General features: G+C 36.7%; 4 protein-coding genes and 1 long non-coding RNA gene across 6 annotated transcripts in view; 1 reads left to right on the top strand and 4 right to left on the bottom strand.

Moving 5' to 3' along the window:
- The window catches only part of LOC111482805 (uncharacterized protein At2g23090-like), a 6,094-nt gene extending 4,363 nt beyond the window's left edge, over positions 1–1,731 (bottom strand). Inside the window, exons 1-2 of the mRNA XM_023128772.1 lie at positions 1,522–1,731; positions 1,323–1,363 (exon numbers count right to left, since the gene is read on the bottom strand). Of these exons, the coding sequence (XP_022984540.1) occupies positions 1,323–1,363; positions 1,522–1,594 (114 nt within the window). The 5' untranslated portion in view covers positions 1,595–1,731. The remainder of the gene's footprint in view (positions 1–1,322; positions 1,364–1,521) is intronic.
- LOC111482804 (mediator of RNA polymerase II transcription subunit 28) overlaps positions 1–3,873 on the top strand; it is a 4,607-nt gene extending 734 nt beyond the window's left edge. Inside the window, exons 2-5 of one of the 2 annotated variants that reach the window (XM_023128771.1) lie at positions 2,420–2,569; positions 2,662–2,887; positions 3,391–3,503; positions 3,578–3,873. In XM_023128771.1, coding sequence (XP_022984539.1) covers positions 2,710–2,887; positions 3,391–3,503; positions 3,578–3,712 — 426 coding nt within the window. In that variant the 5' untranslated portion in view covers positions 2,420–2,569; positions 2,662–2,709 and the 3' untranslated portion in view covers positions 3,713–3,873. The remainder of the gene's footprint in view (positions 1–2,419; positions 2,570–2,661; positions 2,888–3,390; positions 3,504–3,577) is intronic. The other variant, XM_023128770.1, reaches the window with a different exon arrangement.
- Positions 3,874–3,952: 79 nt separating this feature from the next.
- On the bottom strand, positions 3,953–4,548 carry LOC111482806. The gene is made up of 2 exons (XR_002718264.1): positions 4,253–4,548; positions 3,953–4,134 (listed from the first exon to the last, which is right to left on the bottom strand). It is a non-coding gene; the product is annotated as an uncharacterized LOC111482806 (long non-coding RNA).
- Positions 4,549–9,219: 4,671 nt separating this feature from the next.
- On the bottom strand, positions 9,220–11,532 carry LOC111482803. Its single transcript, XM_023128769.1, has 3 exons — positions 10,902–11,532; positions 10,193–10,540; positions 9,220–10,108 (listed from the first exon to the last, which is right to left on the bottom strand). Exons 1-3 carry the CDS (start codon positions 11,355–11,357, stop codon positions 9,575–9,577), a joined length of 1,338 nt encoding a protein of 445 aa, XP_022984537.1. The 5' UTR covers positions 11,358–11,532; the 3' UTR covers positions 9,220–9,574.
- Positions 11,533–15,723: 4,191 nt separating this feature from the next.
- LOC111483372 (probable indole-3-acetic acid-amido synthetase GH3.1) lies at positions 15,724–17,896 on the bottom strand. Its single transcript, XM_023129563.1, has 3 exons — positions 17,507–17,896; positions 17,321–17,422; positions 15,724–17,227 (listed from the first exon to the last, which is right to left on the bottom strand). The coding sequence occupies exons 1-3, from the start codon at positions 17,824–17,826 to the stop codon at positions 15,859–15,861; spliced, it is 1,791 nt and encodes a 596-aa protein (XP_022985331.1). The 5' UTR covers positions 17,827–17,896; the 3' UTR covers positions 15,724–15,858.
- Between the last annotated feature and the right edge of the window lie 4,350 nt (positions 17,897–22,246).

Here is a 22,246-nt window from a genome sequence, read left to right on the forward strand (position 1 = left end):
GGGGGGGGGGGGGGGGGGGGGGGGGGGGGGGGGGGGGGGGGGGGGGGGGGGGGGGGGGGGGGGGGGGGGGGGGGGGGGGGGGGGGGGGGGGGGGGGGGGGGGGGGGGGGGGGGGGGGGGGGGGGGGGGGGGGGGGGGGGGGGGGGGAATGCAGAGCGGTGTCTGGCTCTGATACCATTTGTAATGACTCAGGTCCACCGTTAGCAAATATTGTCCTCTTTGGACTTTCCCTTTCGAACTTCCCCTCAAGGCTTTAAAACGCGTCTGCTAGGGGAAGGCTTTAAAACGCGTTTGAGAATAGAGTATTTCAAGATATCACTAGTCTCCCTTGATTTGTGAAGCACAACAAATGAACAAATAAATTTCAAACAAGTCACGTCTAATGTAATTAATAATCAGCAAAAAAGATAGATATCCTAATTCAGATTCATACAAAGCTAGATTTGACTTGAAGTATAATGCTTGACCCTCTCCTAAATGTGTTGATAAGTTCTTGGTAATTTACAATGGGGAGAAGGAAGATCTCCACTCAGTTTATTCATAAAACTCAAACCGCAGTAATAAACTTGGATAATGATAGACGACATGAGTTTTTCAAGGGGTTTGATAACGATCCAGTTTCTAGTTTCTAGTTTCTAGTTTCCAGTTTTTCAAGGGTCTTAGGTTAGCCTGTAAGCATGACCACCAAAGAAGTCGATGCACATATCTCCTCTAACGAGTCATGCTACAATGATAATTCAGCCCAAGACGGAGTTAGAGACATAGGGATATAAATTGTCAGGGCACAAAAGGTAAATGCTGTGATCTTTCAATTAGGAGATCTACTAGCTGCAACTTATGGAGCTACCTACTTTCCATGTTTAAACACCACTCTTCCCATGATAATGGCGGGCATCCCTTTAAAAACAACACAAGTAGGCCCTCTAGCTACGCTTAATAAAAGCCTATTCGTACTCTTTGGCTCGAAAGGAACCATAGAACCTTCAAGAACAAAGCAAAATCCATTGATTGGTTTATACACTTCTTTATTCTTTTTGGCTCTCTAATATTATTAACAGTGACACTATTAATAGTGTTGTGACCTAGTTTATGGTTTTCAAGGGAGAAAATGGTTAAACTAAATCCAGTCATGATGTAATTCAATTTTCTATTACCGAAAAGTGTCTTAGGACCCGATCCCAACATAAATGCATAAATCAAATGAGCTTACGTTGCAATTCCCAAAGTTATTATGAACAAACCCTTTCTCTCGTTCACAGCCCAATGATGAATAATATTGAACTAGAAAGTGAATAGATCAAGTGGAAAATCGGATGAGATTACCTGAATGGTCATAGCTTTTTTGTTAGAATCGAGCTGGCTTCCTACACAAAATCAGATCAATAACGACATCAAAATTCAATAAACCCAAATAAGACCTAAAAAATTGGGAAATCCGACGAAATCAATAGCAAAATCGAAAGGAAAACGAGGATCCAATAGAAGTTACTGAAGAGCAGGAAAAAGAGGATGAAGAGAGTACCCTTGGCGCCTTTTTGTTTCTCCAAGTTTCTCTCACGAGCCATCTTAGCCTTCTGACCGTTGCCTCCTCCCATGGCGGAATCGATTGAGGAAATAGGGAGCGGATGAGGCGACGATTTTGCTGAAAGGAAACAGAGGAGACCGCTGATAAAGGGTTTTTCGACTGCTAACGCGGTATGCACTCACCACTCGGGAGATGAATCTATACAATAAAACTTCGCTTTTTTTTCCTTCTTTTTTTTTCTCAACTTTCAAAATTGTAAATTTAATTGAAATTTAAAATATTTTTAAATTTTAAAATCTAGAAAAAGATATCAAATTTAAATTTATTATTTAATACCCAACGCACATTTAAATCCTCAATTTAACAAAAGCAAATCTAACAGTTTCGATAAAACAATATTTTTTAAAGAAGAAGTCGCTCTACCTTGATCATTGTGGACATAACCTAGAAAACGTGGGACGCTGGGTCGGGATTTGGTGAGGCGAGGCTGATCCCACGGTTAAGATAGTCGTTCTGGAGGTCGCACAGCAGCCTCTAGTCTAGCTCCACCCGTGAATCCGAGGTGATTGAGTTCAGGAGCAAATCTTTCTTTAATTTTCTCGACTATGCCAGTGAAGATGGCTTCCAGTGATCGAGAAATCCAAAATTAAAAAAACCATTGATTTCTTTTACAAATTGTGTCGTATTTTTCATTCGAGTTCCCACCCTGGAAACCTCTGTCCGGGGATCGGGTATCCATCAAATATATACATATTTAACTTTTTTTTTAATTTAAATAAAGATAAAGTATATTAAAAGTATATATTTTGTTAGGTTAATAACTTCTAAAATTATTTAAATATTTATTGTAAAAATTAAAAAGGGAATTGAAATATAAATAGGTCCAAGAAAAAAGAGGACCCGCCTGATCGCATCGGCGACTCAGAATCTACGGTTAGTGAAGAATTCTCGGTTACCGCCCAAAGGAACTCCGGAGCTGGAAGGCAAATTCACCCCTTCTGCGACCGACCGAGCTCGTCGTCCTTCACATCCTTCTTCTTATCGAGTATGCTCTCCTTCCTCTGCTGTGTTCATGTGCTTTTTTAGGGTTTATACTCCTAGGGCTGAAAAATAGTAGTTGCTGTATGTTTTGTTTAGTTTCTTTGTCGATGAATTGAAATGGAGATTTGATTGTGGTCACAAGATATGGCTGAACGACAACCACTCGACCAGCAGAATCAAATCGATCCACAGTTGCAATCCTCGCAGTCTCCAAGAGAAGATATGGTTTCATACGTGATGGCCTTGGAAGCTGCTCTGCTTCCGTGCTTGCCTGCGAGAGAACTACAAGCAATCGACCGTTCTCCTCACCCTTCTCATCAAAGTCAGTTACTGATCCCTCCCCTTAAATCTTTGTGCATTCCAGATTTAATGTTACACTAAGCTGGCAGATAAGAGCATAATGTGACCTCAAGTTTCCTGATAATTATAATAGCATCTTATAATGGATACCCTTTGCAAGTTCTCTGTTTGATCTGCAGAGACAAACAGCTATGTACAATCTGTAAAGCAACTTTCCTGAGTAAATCCTCATTAAATTTGGTTCATCATGTTCTGTTTCATATGCTGGAGGTCTGCTGCTGTATCTGGAGATTTTGGTGCATTAAAATTATGTGGACGTGTGGTTCTCTATGAATTTGTTTGATTGAAATATGTGAAGTGGAAGTGACAATTTAGATCTAGAAGTAGCATGATTGTCTGTAATCTACGACTCACAAATGGCTCGACATAGGACCGGGGGGATGCTCGGCGTTGAACTGATATTGTCTGTGGTTAGGTGTTTGTAAACAGTGAAGAAAATGACGCCCTGGTTTGTTTTTGCTTCAGTTGACGTGGAGAGACATGCTAGGGATTTTATGGAGGCAGCTAAAAAGCTTCAACTATACTTCATTGGTTTACAACGGGAGGATCAGCCAACCAAAGTGGAAACACTAAGAAAGGTAAATAATCAATCAAGCACCTTATGATAATACTATTCTTTTTTGTAACATTTGTTTGTACTACTTTTCATCAGGAGATTTCTGCCATTGAGGAGGAATTAAAGTTAAAGGATGACATAATCAAGAAGCAGGAGAGGCTCATTGAAGGGTGGAAGAAGGATTTGAAAGACCAGTTAGACAAACACAACAATGAGTTAGAGAAGGTTTAGTAGAATAGGCTTGCGATCCCAATGCTCTATTGTTTAGTTTTTTGTAGGTCATGTCAATTGCATACGTTCACTACTAATTAATGGTGGGGTATTGTTTGCCATAGACGTTTTTATGTAGACACTTGAATGCATTCACCGAATAACATAAACCTAATTGTGCTTGTTTTCGTCCAATATCAATCAAATATGAAATAGTTATTAAACGAGACTAATAATCGAATGCAGTGGACATTGTAATGGCAGAATAGCAATATGCTATCATAACTTAAGGCAGTGGACATTTCAGATTTAATGCATAATGTAAAAAACACTTGATGTGTGTATATATAGGGCAAGCAATGTACATTTTTTTCTTCGGTGGAGGAGTGATTACACTTTGTTCAGAACTTCCTTTGCTCCTCTTCAGCTTTGATCCAGGCAGCCTACACAGCATGAAGAACCAATAAGCAAAAACAGCTTCATCAACTGTAATTGATAAACATGATAGTGTATTCAAAATCAAAACATCACATATATAGAAAGCTTGTAAACATTATGAACCTTGTCTCGTTCAAGTTTGGAGAGATGAGGTCTAATGGAATCTCCCAAACTTAAGCTTCCCCAGGGTGACCGTAGGTCTTTCTCCCTAGCTTCACGACGTGATAGAGAACTTTTGTTCTGATTTTCAGATTCATGGGAAGACATCAGCTTCTCTCTTTCAAACCGCGAGACATGTTTCACGAGATACTTATCGAGGCTAGGAACTGCTGAAACAACTTCTTTGTGACTAACAAACGTTTTCCTTGCCTGCAACTTGTTGCTAAGGGTCTTGAATTCTTCTCCACCCTTGCATTCAGTCTCTTGCTAAGGGTCTCCACCCTTGCTAAGGATCTAGACATGAGGCAGTGTGCCAGAAAAGCGCTGAGCCCCTAAGGGAGTGGATTTGGGGGTCTCACATCGATTGGAGAAGGGAACGAGTGTCAGCGAGGACGTTGGGCTCTGAGGGGGTAGATTGTGAGATCCCACATCGGTTGGGAGGAGAACGAATCATTGTTTATAAAGGTGTGGAAACATATCCCTAGTAGACGCGTTTTAAAAACTTTGACTGGAAATCCAAAAGGAAAAATCTAAAGAGGATAATATCGGTTAACCATGGGCTTGGGTCAGCTCAGAGCAACATTGTTCAAAGTGGAATCCACACTGTGGGTCAAGTTTGCTTCATCATCATACAAATCAACCGGGCCAAACAAATAGCTACTGTTTTCTCTTTAACGAAAATGGATCGGTTTCGAGAAAGCCAACCTCCTTAAGGAGGAGCTGCTCTAGCCACCATAAGTTGACCCAAGTGAGTAACAGGAGTCAAAAATGTAAATAACAATCATCTACATAAGATTTGTTTTCCTATCAATGATCTTTAGCGCATAAGCGAGGCTCAGTGGTCGAAATAGTAGCAATCAAATATTGTACGTGTCAGATAATTTGTCTTGTGAGATTATTCGAGATGCACAAACTGTAACAGCTCAAGTCTATCACTAGTAGATCTTGTTCTCTTTGGACTTTTCTTTTCAGGGTTCCACTCAAGGTTTTACATCCTTGTAAGGAATACTTCGTTCCCTCTACAACCGCACATACTAGGTTTCATGGGTGAGCTGGTAATTCTAATTTGTTTGGCACTCACTAGTTACTAATATGTTCTGCATTCATATTAGAGAACAAACCAACCCAGCAATATTTAGAAATCAAACACCTCTCCTCTGCCTCGTTCCTCCTCCTATAATGTTCTTCAGTTTGTTCATCACGATAATTTCTTTTTTCTTCAGGATCTTGAATATTTGAGGGGAAAAGAGGAACGAGTAGTAGAGAACTGTAAGTGGTACTCATAAAAGGACTCTTTCGAACACTTTGGAGCATACTTATTTTAAGTCCAGATTGCAAATTTTTGGCGATGTACAACAGGAAATGTAGATTTTTTTTCCCCTCCTTCCATTTGAGATCGAACCAATTGGTTTAAATTTTATTAGAAAAACAACATTTTAGTAAGATTTCACCAGGCATTTGGATCGTGGTGTTCTTAGGATGAGTTTTCTCGGACTGGAGAGAAACCAATTCTTTCTATGTAAATTTATTTTAAACTTTCATTACTTAGTAGTTCTAAGAAATGGGTATCTTCTGCCATGTAAAGTTTACATGTTGCATTGATGTATTGGTAATAAAAGATAGGGAGAGAGGGCAACTTCATTGGCCTGTCCATGCAGTTGTCTATTAGATTTTAATGATCAAGAGACATTTATCAGAGCATTCCTTTTTTTGTTGCTTGAATCCTTATTTGTTAAGTTAAAGAAGTGCATCCATTTCGATACACTTTGTATATAATCTTTGTGAGATCCCACATCGGTTGAGGAGGGAATGAAATATTCCTTATATGGGTGTGAAAACTTCTCCCTAGTAGATATGTTTTAAAACCGTGAGGCTGACGGCAATACGTAACAAGCAAAATCGGAGAATATCTACTAATGGTGGCCTTGGGCTGTTACAAATAGTATCAGAGCCAAACACCAGACGATGTGCTAGTGAGAAGGCTGAGCCCCGAATGGGGTGGACACGAGGCAATGTGCCAGCAAGGACGCTGGGTCCCGAAGGGGGTAGATTGGTGGGGGGACCCACATCAATTAGATAAGGGAACAAGTGCTAGCGAGGACCCTGGGCTCCGAGAGGGGTGGATTGTGAGATCCTATGTCGGTTGGGGAGAAGAACAAAACATTCTTTCTAAGGATATGGAAACCTCTCCCTATCAGATGCATTTTAAAATAACGTTGAGGAAAAGCCCAAAGAGGACAATATCTATTAGCGGTCGGTTTGGGTCGTTACAATCTTGTATTTCCTTATAGGTTTTGTATCTAGAGTGTATAACCTCCTGCTTTCGTTCAAGCGTGCTGTGCTCTTGTTCATTTGTAGACACCCTGGATTGCTCCATTTCTTCAATGATTATGTTTCTTTTCTGTAAGGTATGTATATATATATCTATTACCATGCTTACAGATAAAGTTTCAATGATATAGGGATATTGACCCATGGATATCAATTATCATTCTAGAACTCAGTCACCCATATCCTGATGACAATATTTCTCTTGCAAACATTATAGCATACACAACTAACATTCAACATACACTTGATTTTATCTCTAGAGTCTTGGGAATTGGAATAATGTTAAATGAAGGATGAAATTATGAGAGTTTGATATGATCTGAGTAAAGAAAATTGATTGAGTGATGGGTGCCCGGAATGCTTCTTTGATCATATTCATATCTTTCGCAGAAGAATGTCATTAAAAAGATACTCTTGAGCTATGACTATGTGAGATCCCACATCGATCGGAGAGGGGAACGAAACATTTTTTTAAAGATGTGGAAACCTCTTCTTAGCACCGTAGCAGAAATATTTTAAAACTTTGAGGGAAAGTTCGAAATGGAAAGTTCAAAAAGGACAATAGGATAATAAATATATTCGACCATTCATCATAGTTGATGATCTCTTCTAGACTCTAATTTTTTAATTTCTTCAAATTCGACCTATATTGCTTTAAAAAAATTCAATAAATTATAAAATATTATACTAATATATGAATGGATACAAAAGAATGGAAGCATTCTTGGATAACTCCCATTTATTGGGAGTCATTTTGAAAGGTCAAAATAAATAAACAAATATGGTCACCAATACACAATTTATTATAAGGATGCATTGGTAATAACATAGCTTCATAAATGTGCATAAATTTTTAGGTGATGAAGTCCCACACACTCCCTTCCTTACAAACCCTTTTAATTCCGAGATACTCGAATCGTAACCGAACAAAATTTTGTGATTTTACTATAATTCAGCTGATTTCGATATCTATTCTCAATTAAGAGATTAAAAAATCAAATTCTTTCGTGGAATTAATTTGAAGCGCAACAAAGGGAAATGGTCCCTTTTTTATATTTTTTTTTATAATATTAATGAATTTTTAATTATTGGAATTAATTTGGTGAAAGTCATAAATAAACCCATGCAAAGTCACATTCATCCATTCATCTATCCTATACTTTATTAGACCATTAAATTTCATTGTCAAATTGAAAACCATTGCCAACAACTTTTTTATTTTAATTAATTTTGGTCATTTTCTATAATGGGTCAATTCAATTTTTTTTTTTTTTTATTGAAATTGTTTAAATAAATAATAATAATTTTTCGATGTAATTTGAAATCATTATATACACATTTATGATTTAATTATAAATAAATAAATAAATAAATAGTTTGAATGGGAGATATTATTAGAACGGTGTGCATAAGCTATTATGAATACGTAGATCTTAATATTTTACAGTTAATTTATGTATTTAGAAAAATAAAATAAAATAAAGAAAATAAAGAAAATAAAGAAAATAGAGACTTTAAACTCGTGCAACCTGCAATGATGGTGGTATGCATTGGACATAACTTTTTTTTTTATGCAAATTTCATCCCAAATTCACGTAAGATCGTAACGTTAAATCCCGAAAATGTAAATTTCTTCTTCATTTCAAATAAAATAATCGACATAGCCTGTGGTTTGTAGCTCGAATCCCTCGAAAAGCAAGTCGTTAAAACAATAGAAGAACGAAAAGAATAGAAGAAATGATACGGAAACAAAATCTCTAACCTAAACCTCTCATGACCTTCGTAGCAAACATCGTCAACAGCTAAAACCCTAATCTAAGTGTCTTATGACTTTTGTAGCCAGCACTGTCAACTGCCGAAATCCTAATCTAAGCATCTCACGACCTTCATAGTAAACACCCTCAGTTGCCTAAACCCTAATCTAAGTGTCTCGTAACTTTCGTAGCAAACACTATCAGCTACCTAGAATATTAAAAGAAATTTGAAAAATGTTGAGTATACTCACTACTGCAAATGAGAAATCACGAGAAACGTAACATATGCTAATATGACTATAGCGAAACCTAAAAATTTTACTATTTCCTCGCTTTCATACCGATCTAGATCCACTCTAATCACTTTCGTATACACCGGGCACTATTTTGACAAACCTATTTCAATATTTCCCGACTTTTACGAGCATTTCAAAACATTTAGAGCTCGAATGTTCATAGCATGGATCAGACATGTGTTTGATTGAAGGAGAAGCCATAGCTTTACTCAACAAAAGTAGGTGTAAGGAGTGGAAAAGAAGAACAAGTGGGGAGCAGATTTAAAGAACAAAAGTGTCAGAAACACTGACATTCCAAACACTAATTAGAAGGTCAAATTACAAGGAGCATCTCATTTCTAGACTTTGCTTCTTAAAGCTGTTCATCCTGCCCCCTCTCACTTTAACAAATCATTACAATAATACCACAAAAACTCCCACAAAATGGATCAAGGGACTCGGAAGTATCGATCGATACCGTTTCGGGTTCGATCTCGACCGTGTAGGTGGATGTTTCCTAAACATTACTACCAACAAGGACAATTAGTAAAGATTAACACCGCATCGAATGTGAACCGAAAAAAAATGGACCTCCATTCGCTCCATCCCTAACTGGAAACCCGAGCTCCAACTCCGTCGTTGGATTCTGCTAGTGAGTATAAAGATTCATTCAAGCTTGTTTGAAGCTTGAGAATATTTATCTCTATGTACAGATTAACAGAGGCATTGCATAACACTTGTAAATTATCTATAACACTCCCTAACTCTATATGCTTCCTATAATTAAGATATCAAATCACCTTTCAGTATAAACAACTGCTGCTCTAGTTAGAAATCTGGCTTCCATGTCATGTTATTCATACACTCGTTGTTGTCGACGTCGGGCTTTTCCAGTGCAGCTACTTTCGCTCGGTATGCTGCTAGCGCTATTGCACTTTTCGTCCTTCGTCTTGAAGAACCTCACAGGCTTCACTGATAGAACATGGTCTCAAGTCAGCTGGGGGAATGAAACAGTCCATTGATAGGCCGGGGACGTTGAACGCAACCTCTTCGATTGTCCAGGCTTCTTCCATCCTTGTTTTGGTATGACTCATGGCCATCTCGCCGAACCTGAAAAGGGTGACCACAGAACGACCAGAGTGTGCGATCATGATACCTTCAACGGGTCTGTAATCGTCGAGGAACGAATTGATTGAGGTTTCCCAGTAAACTGCATCACCGCCGTTGGATTGAATGCGAGAAAGATGTGAATCTTCCATGTACACCAGCAATCCTGTTTTCTGACTGAAGTAGCCGAACAAGACATGTCGAATGATCTCGGCCGGTCCTTCGCTTCTCGACTTCAGTGTTTGAGGGTCAGCACAAAGCTTAAGGATGAAGCAATCCTCACCATTTATTTTCTTTTCTCCAATGCATCTTGCATCAGCAAACATCCTGGCTATTGTTCTAGGATCAAGACCCTGCAAAAGACATAACATATCATCTCATACAAATATCAGCAGAGTGAAATGTAATAAAATCTCGAAGTATAACCAAAATCTTACCTGAAGTGCACGGCGCAAAGGTCGAATCGGCCCTTTCGCAGTGTGAGCACCGAGCCAGGGCGTGTGCCTCCAAACAAGTTTTCCATTGCACCCAGCATGAACTTTGCTGCCTCCAACTGCAAGCTCAACATACCACATGTCTGGATTCATCTGCCAGAGCACAAAGCCACCCGACTCGGCTCGGGTCGAGGGATTTCTGCTCTTCATCACCTTCGTTGCAGTTTCAAACTCAGCAGCTACCATCCTAAGCTTCCCCATTGCATATGCATTTCTAATTGAGTTTTGAAGCTTCTGCCCACCAGATGCTGCTGTGTATTGCTGCAATATGTACTGAGCTGATGAAGTTTCCTGAAAATTAATATCAAAATCATTCAAGATCAGCCCACTTCACTGCCTCTAGTTCTTGCAAGTACAAACTCAGACAGTCAAATTCCATAAACAGAACCAAGCATTCATAAACAATTCCTTGAAGAAACGAAGCAGATCTCAAGATTAATTCAACGAAACCCATCTGAAAAACAAGTAAAAGATCTGTTCTATTTCTCATTGCAAGCCAATATCCATGTTGTTTAACTTCAAAATTAGAGAAAAGGGTATCCCAAGCATGAAAAAATAAGATATGGGTCAGACAAATTCAGTATCCATTCAAGGTGTTCTTGCTCAAGAACTCCAAACAGGAAAGAAAAGAGAAGAGAAGCGAGAGACTAACAATGGGGGTATCTTTTATACTCAGGTGTGGCAGAGGATCGGAGGTGCTAACATGAACAGGAGCAAGAGGAGCACCCATAACGCCAAGCAAAAGCCTCAAATCAGACCTCTTATTAGCCATGGAAGAAGCAATAGAGGGAGTTCGAGAGAGTTGCCCTTTCATCCACTGCCCTAATCCCGAACTGATCCTCTTCGAATCACCGATTTCGCCGTCGTCCGGATCGGGACCCTCAACGAGCGGCGTAAGAGCCTCACCCACCGGCCGAAAACTTCCGGATCGTCCAATGAACTGCTGCGGAATCCCGCCATGATTCGCGTACTGGGTCTTCTTTCGACGCAACAGAATCGAGAAGGGCGAGGCAGTTCTCGCCGGACTTTTGGCGCGAGAACGCGACGGCGACAACCCACGAATAACCTCCTCTTTCAAAACAGAGAAGAAGCTGGGTTTCTTCTCCATTGAAGAGAAGGGAAAGGAAATGAAGAAGAATTAGAAGAACCCAGAAGTTCAAAGACAAAATTGATTTGGATTTGGGGGTTTTGTTGAAGAATCTGAAGTCAAAAACTGATGGGTAGTGAGTAAAGAGAAGAATTAGGCAAAATGTAAGGGAGAAATGAAGGGTTTTAGAGTGTAAGAAGTGGGGGGAAGTAGGGCAATGGCGGTGCAGGGCCTCTGCAGCTTAGCTTTTCATAGCATGAGAGAGAGAGAGAGGAAAGTGAATTGTGGTTCTTTCTTTCTGCCATTGGAGCAGAGGAAGAAAGCAGTGGAAACACACTACAAATACCTTTTTCTTTTCTTTTCTAAGATATTCAATAACTAATTACATGTCCCATATCCACTGCATTCCAATATACATTATAAACAAAGAAACTAACTTTCACCAAATTTCTCGAACATAGGTCGACCTTAAGTGTCTATCGTTACCATGATAATTGATATCTTATTCCCTTAATAAACTGTAACAGCACTACGTGTGAAAATTTCTCTCTAACAAACATGTCTTAAAAACTTTGAAGGAAAGCTGAAAATGAATCGGTTTGCTATGACATAAAAATATGGGATCCCACGTAAACTTTTAAATAATAAATTTTGTATCTTTTTTTATTCGTAAATTTTAAAAAATTAAAGGCTAAATTTGTAATTTAATAAAAAAAATATATATTTGTACTTAATATCTCCAACAATCTTATTACATACTCTTTTTATTATTATTATTTTGGCACCAAATAGTCAATTTATTATAATTTTTTTAAAAAATGTAGTTGAAAATTTTTGGTATGAATTTAAACTTTGAATCTAAAAAGGAAAAAGATTATACCTGAGTTTGTGTTTTTATTGATTCGACAAAATCTTACATAATGTTTTTTTTTTATTATTATTATTAGTCTAAAATAATAATACTAATAATAATCAATTTATCAAAAATATTTAATTAGAAAATTTTATTCCAAGTTACAAAAATGTAATAAATGAAAAAATCACTCCAAAACTCTTATAATAAGAGAATGAGAATTATTATTATTATTATTATTATTTATTTATTTATTTATTTATTTATTTATAGTGTTTACCCCAAGTTATGAACATTATTGACTTTCATTTTTCCCTTAAAAAAAATTTAATTTCCATTAAAAAGAAAAAAAAAAGTAAATGGGAAATTTTATTTTGATTCACCCCATTTCTTTTTTATTTTTTAATTCAAATTTAAAATGCAAATTTTAACTCATTTTTAAATAAAAATATATAAATATTGAAATTTCGATCTCAAATACAAAATTATATATCAATATTGTCAAATTTAATTCATTTTTGTCTTCTAACTGTTAGATGAACACGACTCTCTACAAAATATGATATTGTCCACTTTTGCTTTTGAATGAGTAAACGAAATATTAAAAAAGAAAAAAAAAAAAAAGAAGAAGTGAGAAGCACGCGCGAAGGAGGAGAGTGGGGGAAAATGAGAATGGAAAAGGAGTCCAGTAAAAGATGGGAGATGAGTGGGGTAACACTCGGTATGGAACCAAACCCAAAGCCATTCCCACGTGACTCCGCACTCCCCATAATTCCAACCCTAATTTATACTTAATTACAACATAAATCCAATTTCATTATTTTATTACTTCAATTCCTAGGTTTCCTTATATATATATATTCATTTAATTATTTAATTCTTTCAAATATTTAAATATTATTTTATACCTTAAAATTAGTATTTGTAGTCTCTATTAGTTTGTTTTTTTTATATTGTTTAAATATGATAATTATTAAATAATTATTAAATTTATTATTTATTGAAAATTCATGATTTATAATTTATTAAAAATATAACGGAAAGTATGAAAAATACGTTTTCTAAAGTCCTCAAATTTTGAAAAATAGTCCTAAAATCTTAATTTTAAAAAACTAAAAAACTCCAAATTTGAAATTTATGATTTTCTTTCAATTTTTTATTATGTTTTTAAATTTCCTATAAAAATAAAAATAAAAAAACATTTTAATTTTAAAAAGTTGACTTACTTGATTTTTAAAATATGGGTAGAAAATTAATAATTAAAAGGAAAAAAAAAAGGTTATAAATGGTAATGTGGATAATTAAAATGTGAATCTAAAAGTTGGCGCGTTCGAGTAGTCAAACAAACGCGTTTTGTTTTTAGCTTTTGGTGGAATCTTAAAACTAAAAGTATTACCAATTAAATTAAATTAAATTAAATTAAATTAAATTCTTTAATTTTTTATTTTCCCAATAAAGTTCTCCTTCCTTATCCCTTTTATATATATATATATATATATATTATTTTATTTTTTAATCCAACTCTAAATTCCTTCTAATCTTACCACCTAAGTCTTCCCAAATTTACTTAATTAATTTAATTATATCTTTTATTTTGATTACTGATTAGTCAATGAATTCGAGTGAGAGAGTTGAAATTATGCAAGATTATGATCCACAATCAGACCCATCGAAAGGGTATGAGCCACCCACGAGGGTCAGCCAAACTAGTTCGTCATGGCTGAAGTGTCTTGCATGACTAACTTACGTGAAGCTAGTTGATTATGGTCGAAATATAAATTAAACCTTTGGTATGGGAATTATTATTATTATTCAACCAATTTTAATAAAAAATAATTAGTTTCAACGATTTGCTAAAATTTAAACAAAAAAAATATTAAAATTGGTAATTGTGAGAATCTAATATTTTAGGTTAAATAATGACTTTATAATTAATTTTTCTAAAAAGACATTTGAAATTCTAAAATTCAAAAATGAAATTATTTTGCTAAAAAAAACATAATTATATATATAATTTGATCTTCATTTTTTGTGTTGAAAGCACGTGCAGGGTTGATTCTCACTATGCCCAAAAAGATATAAATTACTAGAGATAGAGAGAGAAATTTTTAAACATAAAATAAAATAAATATTTGGTCACCAGGCATGGTGGGGACAGCTGTGTTCCTTCTTTGGTTTGACTTTGACTAAACTATTTTTATTTTATTTTTTCTTTTTGTATTATTCTTATGACTTCGGGACAATATATATTATTAAATTATTATTATTTATTAGAAAATTTGACTTTTAATTGCCATTTTAAATTTAGATTTTTGTATTTTTTAAATTTTGTTTTAGGTTGAAATTATCCGTTGGTTCATGGAGAATTGCGCAAAATCTGGACCGTCCATCTTAGCTGCAGTTGCCAAGTTCATTTGGTGGCTCTAACGGTCAGTAATTTGAATCGCGTTCCTCTTTTCAAGTTTGTTTTAAACGGCGGCGTTTTATGTGATGCAAGCCTTTTCCCACTTTTAAAATTTTCAGTAATAAACCTTTTTTTATGATTAATCCAAACTATTTAACCAACATCATAACGGTTAGGTTGGATTGGGTTGCGAGCTCTATTCGGGTCATTCAATCACCAACTCAACCAATTCGAAACGTCGTGTTAGTCTAAAAAATTTTTCGAATTCAATCAGTGTTCACCTTTATTCAATAGAAAATGTAATATTTTATATTATATCAAAATAGAAATTAAAAATGACATAAAGTTGACATTTTTCTTGTGTAAAGTGTGAACATAATGAAAATTTTAATGGGTACAAAAGGCAAGCTTTAAATGACAGTGTCCCTTAAAAAAGGGTATAAATAATAATGGAATTAAATAGGATAAAAGAGAAGACCTTTTTAGTTTCCACTTGGGATTAAATGGGCATTTATAAATATTCCAAAAAAGTGCAATTTTTTAAAAATTCCATTTTAAATAAGTGGGGAATACTTTTACAAAGTGTTAAATTTAAAGATCGTTTGTCCGGATTGGATTGTGTGAGATACTACATTGGTTGGAGAGAGGAACAAAACATCTTCTTATAAAGGTGTGGAAACCTCTCCCTAATACACACATTTTAAAACTGCGAGTCTGACAGCGGTGTGTCAGTGAGCTGGTAGATTGTGAGATCCTACCTCAGTTGAGGAGTGGAATGAAACATTTTTTATAACGGTAAAGAAACATCTCTCTAACATACTCGTTTTAAATTTTATTATTATTATTATTATTGTTTGTCTGTTTAAAGTCATGCCCAAATCTTTTCACAAAAGATTAGTGTGAAAATGGGCCTCCATAATGGGGAGTTGGGTTTTCATTGTACACAGCCCATAAATAATTTAAGAAACTCAGCCCAACTTGAGGCCCATATAAGCCCATTATTGAATCTCACAGGAAAAATAAACTTTTGTTTTTTTTTAAAAGAAATTATTTTTTTATTCACACCCTAATTTTAAATTTTTTACTTTTTGCCTAATAAAGTTTAGGATTAAATTTGTAATTTAATTTAGTAATTAAATGTGATTTTCCATTAATTTAGTTATGAGAAGCAAGTACAATAAAGACTGCCCCCGACACATCCTACATTTTTCATTTTCTTTCCCTAAATTTAAGAAAAATAAAAAAGAAAAGAAAAGAAAAAGAAATTAGCGTGTCCTAGCTGGAGTCCAACGTGGCAGGGCAGGGCTGAAGTGTGCGGATATTACTCTAGAATCGAGAAGTTCCATAATGGGAGTAAAGTTCACACACCTCGGCACCTTATACTGGTTGATAGAGGCTCCTCTGGAAATTGCGTAATCCATCAGTTCTTCGAATGTTCCGTTCTTCACCACTCTGATTTCTAAAGCTCCGATCGAATGGTCTGCAACTCGCCCTTGCCGGTACACCGAGTTCAGTGATTCCTCCATTGCCAAGCAGCACTCCTCCATTACCTCCTTGCTCGGCCATTTCCCTTCCGCTTCCTTCACCATCAGTTCCCAGTATATCACGTAGTGCCCTGGAATCGTCTTCGTCTCTGCGTAACTCGTGTACTCAACCACGCTCGCCTTCCATTCCTTCAGAAGCTTTGATGCATTCTCCACTGCCTTCTGCAACTCTGCTTCGTCCGTTTTGTCTGAGTCGATGCTCAGGACCACGTTCTTCCTCCTCACGAAATGGAACTGAGGCGCCGCGTTGTGGAATCCGGTAACTCGGAGTATGTCGCCTACTCGGTACCGGTAAAGTCCGGCGTATGTTGTGATTACTAGTTCGTATTCTTTTCCGACCTCCACGTCTACCAGGTCGACGAGTTTCGGCGGCGAATCGCTTTCGGTATTTGGCTCGTGAGGGAGAAACTCGAAGTACGCCATGTTTGGCATTATAGTGTAGGAAACCTCCGATGGCTTGCACATAGGGTTCAGATTCAGTCCGAAATAACATTCGGAAGATGCGTACATCGTGCAAGCCAGAGGCAATCCGCCGCTGTAGTAGTCAAGCGTTGGAATGTACTGCGCCATCGCTCCAGTGACGATCACGTCGAGGTATTTCGTCTTCGGCCAAATCCTCGTCACGATTCCCTCCCAATCCTCCTTCGAACATTCATCCGAAACAAAATCCGCCAATTCCGCGTCCGGCTTAAGGATCTTCTCGATGCAATCTCTCAACGACGGATCGGTGATTTTCGTATTCAACGTTCCGTTCCGGATATCGTTAGCAAGGTCCTGCCAGTTCAATTGAAGGAATCGAATGGCTCGGAGAAGGCCGGAGGCGAAGACGGCACCGAGGCGGAGGACTTGGTGGCGTTGAAGAAGACCGCAGAGCATCTGCGTGTACATGCTCTGGAAGGAATCGGGGCAGAGGATGGCCTCGTTAGGGCTCGTGTAGACAACAAACGGGTCGTAGGGTCGGGTCTTGAAGTGGTCGCTCTTGTAGTAACTGGTCAAAACAGGTCGGGCCAAGAGCCCACCCGGAGTCCTCGTCTCCGATTTCACAAACAAGAAGTAAAGCCCCTTGCCTTTATCCAGCCCAGGCACATAGCTGTCCAAAACAGAAAGCATGAATAAATTAAATTTTACGCGCTTTTAATTTAAATAATTCAAATTCGCCATTGATATTGTTGCTTTCTCTTACAGGTTCATAACTGGCATGAGTAGACTGTACAGAAGTTGACGACGATCCAGCTCCTCCTTAATCGTCGGCATAAGCTTCCTCTCACCGGCAGAAGTACCAGAACTGCAAAAACCACAGCATCAGAAAATCGATTCAACTATTCTAAATTTCTAATTGCTCCGATGAAGAGATTTCAGTGTAATTTACCTGGTGAGGAACTCGGAGATTGGATGGGAGGAGAGGATAGGAGAGCGATCTCCATTGGCAATCCGTTGGATGTCGGGCTCGAGATCCTCGTAGGTGATGACCGGGAGTTTGCCTTTGAAGGTGTGGGGATCGGTGGTGCCGTCGAGGGAGTAACGGCGGAGGTACTCGGTGGCAGCGTTTCTGGTCAAGATTTCAGCGAGGACTGTCTGCTGGACAGCGTCGGCGTTGCGAGTCATTTGCTCGATGAATTGAAGAGCCTTGGCGTCCTTTTCGCAGGCGGGAGGGCCGAGGGGTGAAGAGAGAGAAGAATCGACAGCCATTGGAGAAAGAAAGAGAGCGACGGAATTGAAGAGGAAGAAGAAGTGGCGATGGGTGAAGTGAGATGGAATGGTGATGAGAGGGGGGTTTATATACAGAGGAGGGGGGAGGTGCCACGTAGGAAGGTTGACTGGGTCAGGACCCAGCTGGGTGGGGTAGGAGAAAAGGTTGAGTAGACATTGGAGAGGAGATGGGAGGAAGCTTACGGAATTATACGGAGCGTAGAGAGAGAAAGGAAGAAGACTGAATTTTGTGATGCAGGGGAAAATGGAGACAATGAAGGGCCCACATCACGTAGACATTGCAGCTAGTGAGACGAGCATGTGAAGGTTATGTGATTTCTCTTCCCTCTAACTTAATCAAACATAACTTATTTGAATGTAGTTATTCCACACTCAAAATTAGAGATGAGGAAGCCTCTTTATCTATTTTCGTGCACCGAATCCACAAGGGTAGGTGTGGGCGTTCACGACAGAAAATATAATTTCACTCCTAGCTCAATTTACTCAATAACATGAACCCTCTTTTTCCATTATTGATGGGTTACTCTCTTCTACTTGGAATGTGAGAGTCCATATCCACTATTACCAGATATTGTCCTTTTTTTTTTTTTTTTCGCCTTAAAGCTCAAACTTAGTTACTTCAATTGTTGAATTTTGATTCATTGGTTTGGGGTAAAGTATTTGGCGACAAGTGGCGAAGGAGAATGGGATCGGTCCATAATTCCCTATAACTCTCGTTTCGCACGTGCTGCACTTGCCCAAATAAAGGTACCGTTCTTTTCCAACTTTAATATTATTGAATAGCCCCTCCCCCTCCCTCCAATTTTATCCTATTTTCATTGGAATATGTTGCTCTATTATTTGAATTAAATAACAACTCCTTTTGCCGAATGAAGTCTAATTATTAGTTTTCTTTTTATGTCCATTAAAAAATTAGATGAGACCCATTAATGAATAATAATAAAATAGTGGATGGAAGTACAATTTCTCTATTATTATTTAATTTAAATGTATGAACAGCGAGTAGATATTGTCTATCTTGACTCATTACTTATCGTCGTTAGTCTTATAATTATAAAATGCGTATGTCAAGGAGAGGTTTCCACACACTTGAAAGAAATGTTTATTTCTACCCTTCAACCGATGTGTGATCTTAATACCTCTCCCTAACATACGCATTTTAAAATCGTGAGATTGACGATAATAAGTAATGGGCGAAACGGATAATATTTGCTAACGATAAGGTTGGGCGGTTAGATATGATTTCTCGGATATGAGTTTTAAGAAAGGAAAATAAGGTATTGACCCATTTGAATTTAAACCAAAGGTACGTGTTCTAGGGTACTTGTTCTAGTCTAAGATGATTAAGTAGTCTTAAAATTTAAAATGAGGTGGAGTAACCGTCCAGAAAATAATAAACAAAAGGGAGGCTGCCATTGGAGAGTCAAATTTTGTTTGTTAGAAATGCAGGCAGGCAGGCAGGCAGGCAGGTAGGCAGGCACGCCGCAGCGCAGACCATCACAGTCATAGAGCAGACTTTATAACAATCCAGCATGTAAATAACGAAGACCAGCCGACACTGTTTGCGGAAGCGTTATCCCTTCAAACTTCTGAACTCTCTCCAATCAACTTAATTTACTACATTCATATTGTTTTCTTCATGGTTGACCCAAACCCCAACTTCCCATTTCTTTTCCCCTCAAATTTCGGTTTCATCTTCTCTCACACATTTTATCAAACACCTTGGCTACAAGTCGGCAACTACCCAACAACCGTCCCTGAATAAAAAGATGATGAAATCTTGGATAAAATAAGGTGAAGACAAAATTAGTTTCAGGGTGGTTTAGGCATTTTTGAACCAAACGTAGAAGAGGACCTGCTGTGGCGTGTGTGAGTTAATAAACTTGAGGAAATTGTTAGTGGTCGGAGAAAGTTCAATAGAAGTGCTTAAGGTTGCTTTGTTCAAAAGTTTTCTCCCTTCAATGTTCTTCAATTATTTATTTTGACTAGTTATGATGCAACTGGATCTTTGTGTTTGATATGGCTTGGGGAAGTATACAAAATTCGATCTCCCCATCTGTTTTTTTCCTGGGAATTCAAGGTTAAGTGTACCGCCATGGACAAACACAAAAGAGGAACCAAAAGCTGCTTGTTTGTGCGGCAAAAGATCATATAGACACCGACCTCTCACCAGCTCAATCCCAACCCAAAAACACATCTCCAATGCATGCAATGCTAATGTCCATGGCGCCTTTTTGCCCTTTTGTCTTATGCTCTTGGCTGTTTGGACCACTCCCCAAAACACAGGGTAGTGATTGCCAGGCATGTCATGTGTCACGGTCATAGTTTACTTAAAACCCTAAACCCTAAAGTCTCTTGAGGAGCCGTTTTGCTTGTCTCGACGTGAGGATCACAATCTACTCTCTTTAGTGTCACTGCTTTGTTTGCTTCTCATGTGTCACGGTCGTACTTTACCCTAAACCCTAAAGTTTTTTGAGAGTCGTAGTTTTGCTTGTTTCGATGTGAGGGACATAAACTACTATTTTCATAGTATGCAAGTAACATCACGCACCACATTTTATTTACTCCCAAAATTATAAAGATCTGAGTAAAAATTATCCACAAAAGATTCTTAATTATCATATCTTCAAATTTTGATGTTATAGTAAGTTTTCAACCCCTATATATATATAGAGTGAGAGAGAGAAAGGGATAGAGGATAAGTATGGAGAATGTAATCTTCGTTTTCGACCTATGAAAAAAATGTCTCTTACTTTGTTCGAAACAAGTCGACCTTGTGGGTTACATAAATATCTCTAGTAATTATTTTCGCTAAGCTAATTGCAATAATCAACCCTAACTAAACTAATGTTTTCCTTTGCTCGTGCTTTCCGCACAACAATAATGACTAAATCTCGGAAGCTTATCGAATAATTGGCATTAAATATAATATTTAAAAAAATAACCTAACAACCAATAAGATATTTTATGATGAGTAAATTTCAAAGTCATGATTGAATTCCATTAGAACATACTTAACTTGTCTTAAATGATTTGTTGTCTGACGACGAATGTGACACTTTTTTATTAAATTATTTAAAAAATTTATTAAGATCGAACAATTCTTATGACTTCGATAATATTAATATCTTAACGAACAAAAACAGAAAATATAAATATTTTTTTTGTGGTCCAAATAGGAAAGAAAAATAAAAGTAAAAAAGTGCACCAAAAGATATCTCACTTTCCTTGTCCCCTTGGTCTTAACTTCGCTCTTTTGGAAGCTTTTGTCTTCTCTCCTCTCAGACACCCAGCATACTTGCTGACACACCGTTTGTTGTTTAGTTTTGATACTATTTGTAACTATTTTAGTCTCTCATGTGTCTATTCAGGAGAGATTTTCACACTCTTATAAGTAATGTTTAGTTACTCGTTTAAAATATATTTATATTTATTAAATTTGAAGAAATAATTATATGAATTTAAGTGAAATAATAGGGAATTAAAAAAAAAAAAAAAAGAGTTTGTTTAGAATTTAATTATTAATCGAAGAAAGTACACTAACACAGAGAATGTTCCCAAAAAAAAAAAAAAAACTATATTATAATTAACATGTTGATGAGATAATATTTTGTTTTATTTTTTTAAAAATAAATATAATAATTAAAAAAAAATGATTATATTTCACCTGATTAATAATTAGTTAATAAAAAATGGAACCGACTTTTAATTGGGAGACTACAAAATTAGGTAATGCACATGAATTGCCCCTTCATTAATTAGCTTGCATTAAGGCTAATTAAATGCCCATGTTGTGTCCAATGCTTACTTAATTTCTTTATTAACATTGTACTTTACATAATTAAATGTTACCCAAAAATATTTATATTTTAATTTCATTTATTAAAATCTGCAATTAATGCTATTTCAATCACTTTATTTTTACTATTATTATTATAAAATTATCAGTTTTTAAGTATAATTATTTTTAAAATTTTTGTACCTCACGTGGGTTTCATGCTTATTTAATTTTTGTATTTAAAAGTTTAATTAATAAAATTTTTATATTGTTTTTTAAATGAAATATAAAGTTTAGGGAGATTTTATTTATGGTAAAAAAAAAAAGGGTAAAAAGTGAAACACGTTGTTTTAGAAAGAAATGTAATTTATATTGAAAGTAGTAGAAACGTGGCGGTAGGAGGAAGGTGAAAAATGCAAGAAAATAATTAAATAAAATAAATAAATAAATAAAGGGAATACCCCTACGATGCTTCCTTTTCCAATTCTTTTACTTTTTATATTATTAATATTATTATAATAATTAAGTGGGTTGGTGAACTTTAACCGACGCCATATTTGAGTCTAACGTGTTTAGTTTTAGAGCTTTTGTGATTGAGCTACGTAAAAGAAAGATACACTT

This window comes from Cucurbita maxima, unplaced genomic scaffold, assembly GCF_002738345.1.
Source record: "Cucurbita maxima cultivar Rimu unplaced genomic scaffold, Cmax_1.0 Cma_Scf00008, whole genome shotgun sequence".
Taxonomy (NCBI): domain Eukaryota; kingdom Viridiplantae; phylum Streptophyta; class Magnoliopsida; order Cucurbitales; family Cucurbitaceae; genus Cucurbita; species Cucurbita maxima.

Bases quoted from the DNA above. Each gene is read 5' to 3' on its own strand.
- LOC111483372 (XM_023129563.1), bottom strand. From the start codon at position 17,826: ATGGCTGTCGATTCTTCTCTCTCTTCACCCCTCGGCCCTCCCGCCTGC. The intron at 17,423-17,506 runs GTAAATTACACT...TGGTTTTTGCAG, and splicing joins ATCTCCGAGTTCCTCACCAG to TTCTGGTACTTCTGCCGGTG. The intron at 17,228-17,320 runs GTAAGAGAAAGC...TGTTTTGGACAG, and splicing joins CTCATGCCAGTTATGAACCT to CTATGTGCCTGGGCTGGATA.
- LOC111482803 (XM_023128769.1), bottom strand. From the start codon at position 11,357: ATGGAGAAGAAACCCAGCTTCTTCTCTGTTTTGAAAGAGGAGGTTATT. The intron at 10,541-10,901 runs GTTAGTCTCTCG...ATTAATTTTCAG, and splicing joins GTATAAAAGATACCCCCATT to GAAACTTCATCAGCTCAGTA. The intron at 10,109-10,192 runs GTAAGATTTTGG...TGTCTTTTGCAG, and splicing joins CTTTGCGCCGTGCACTTCAG to GGTCTTGATCCTAGAACAAT.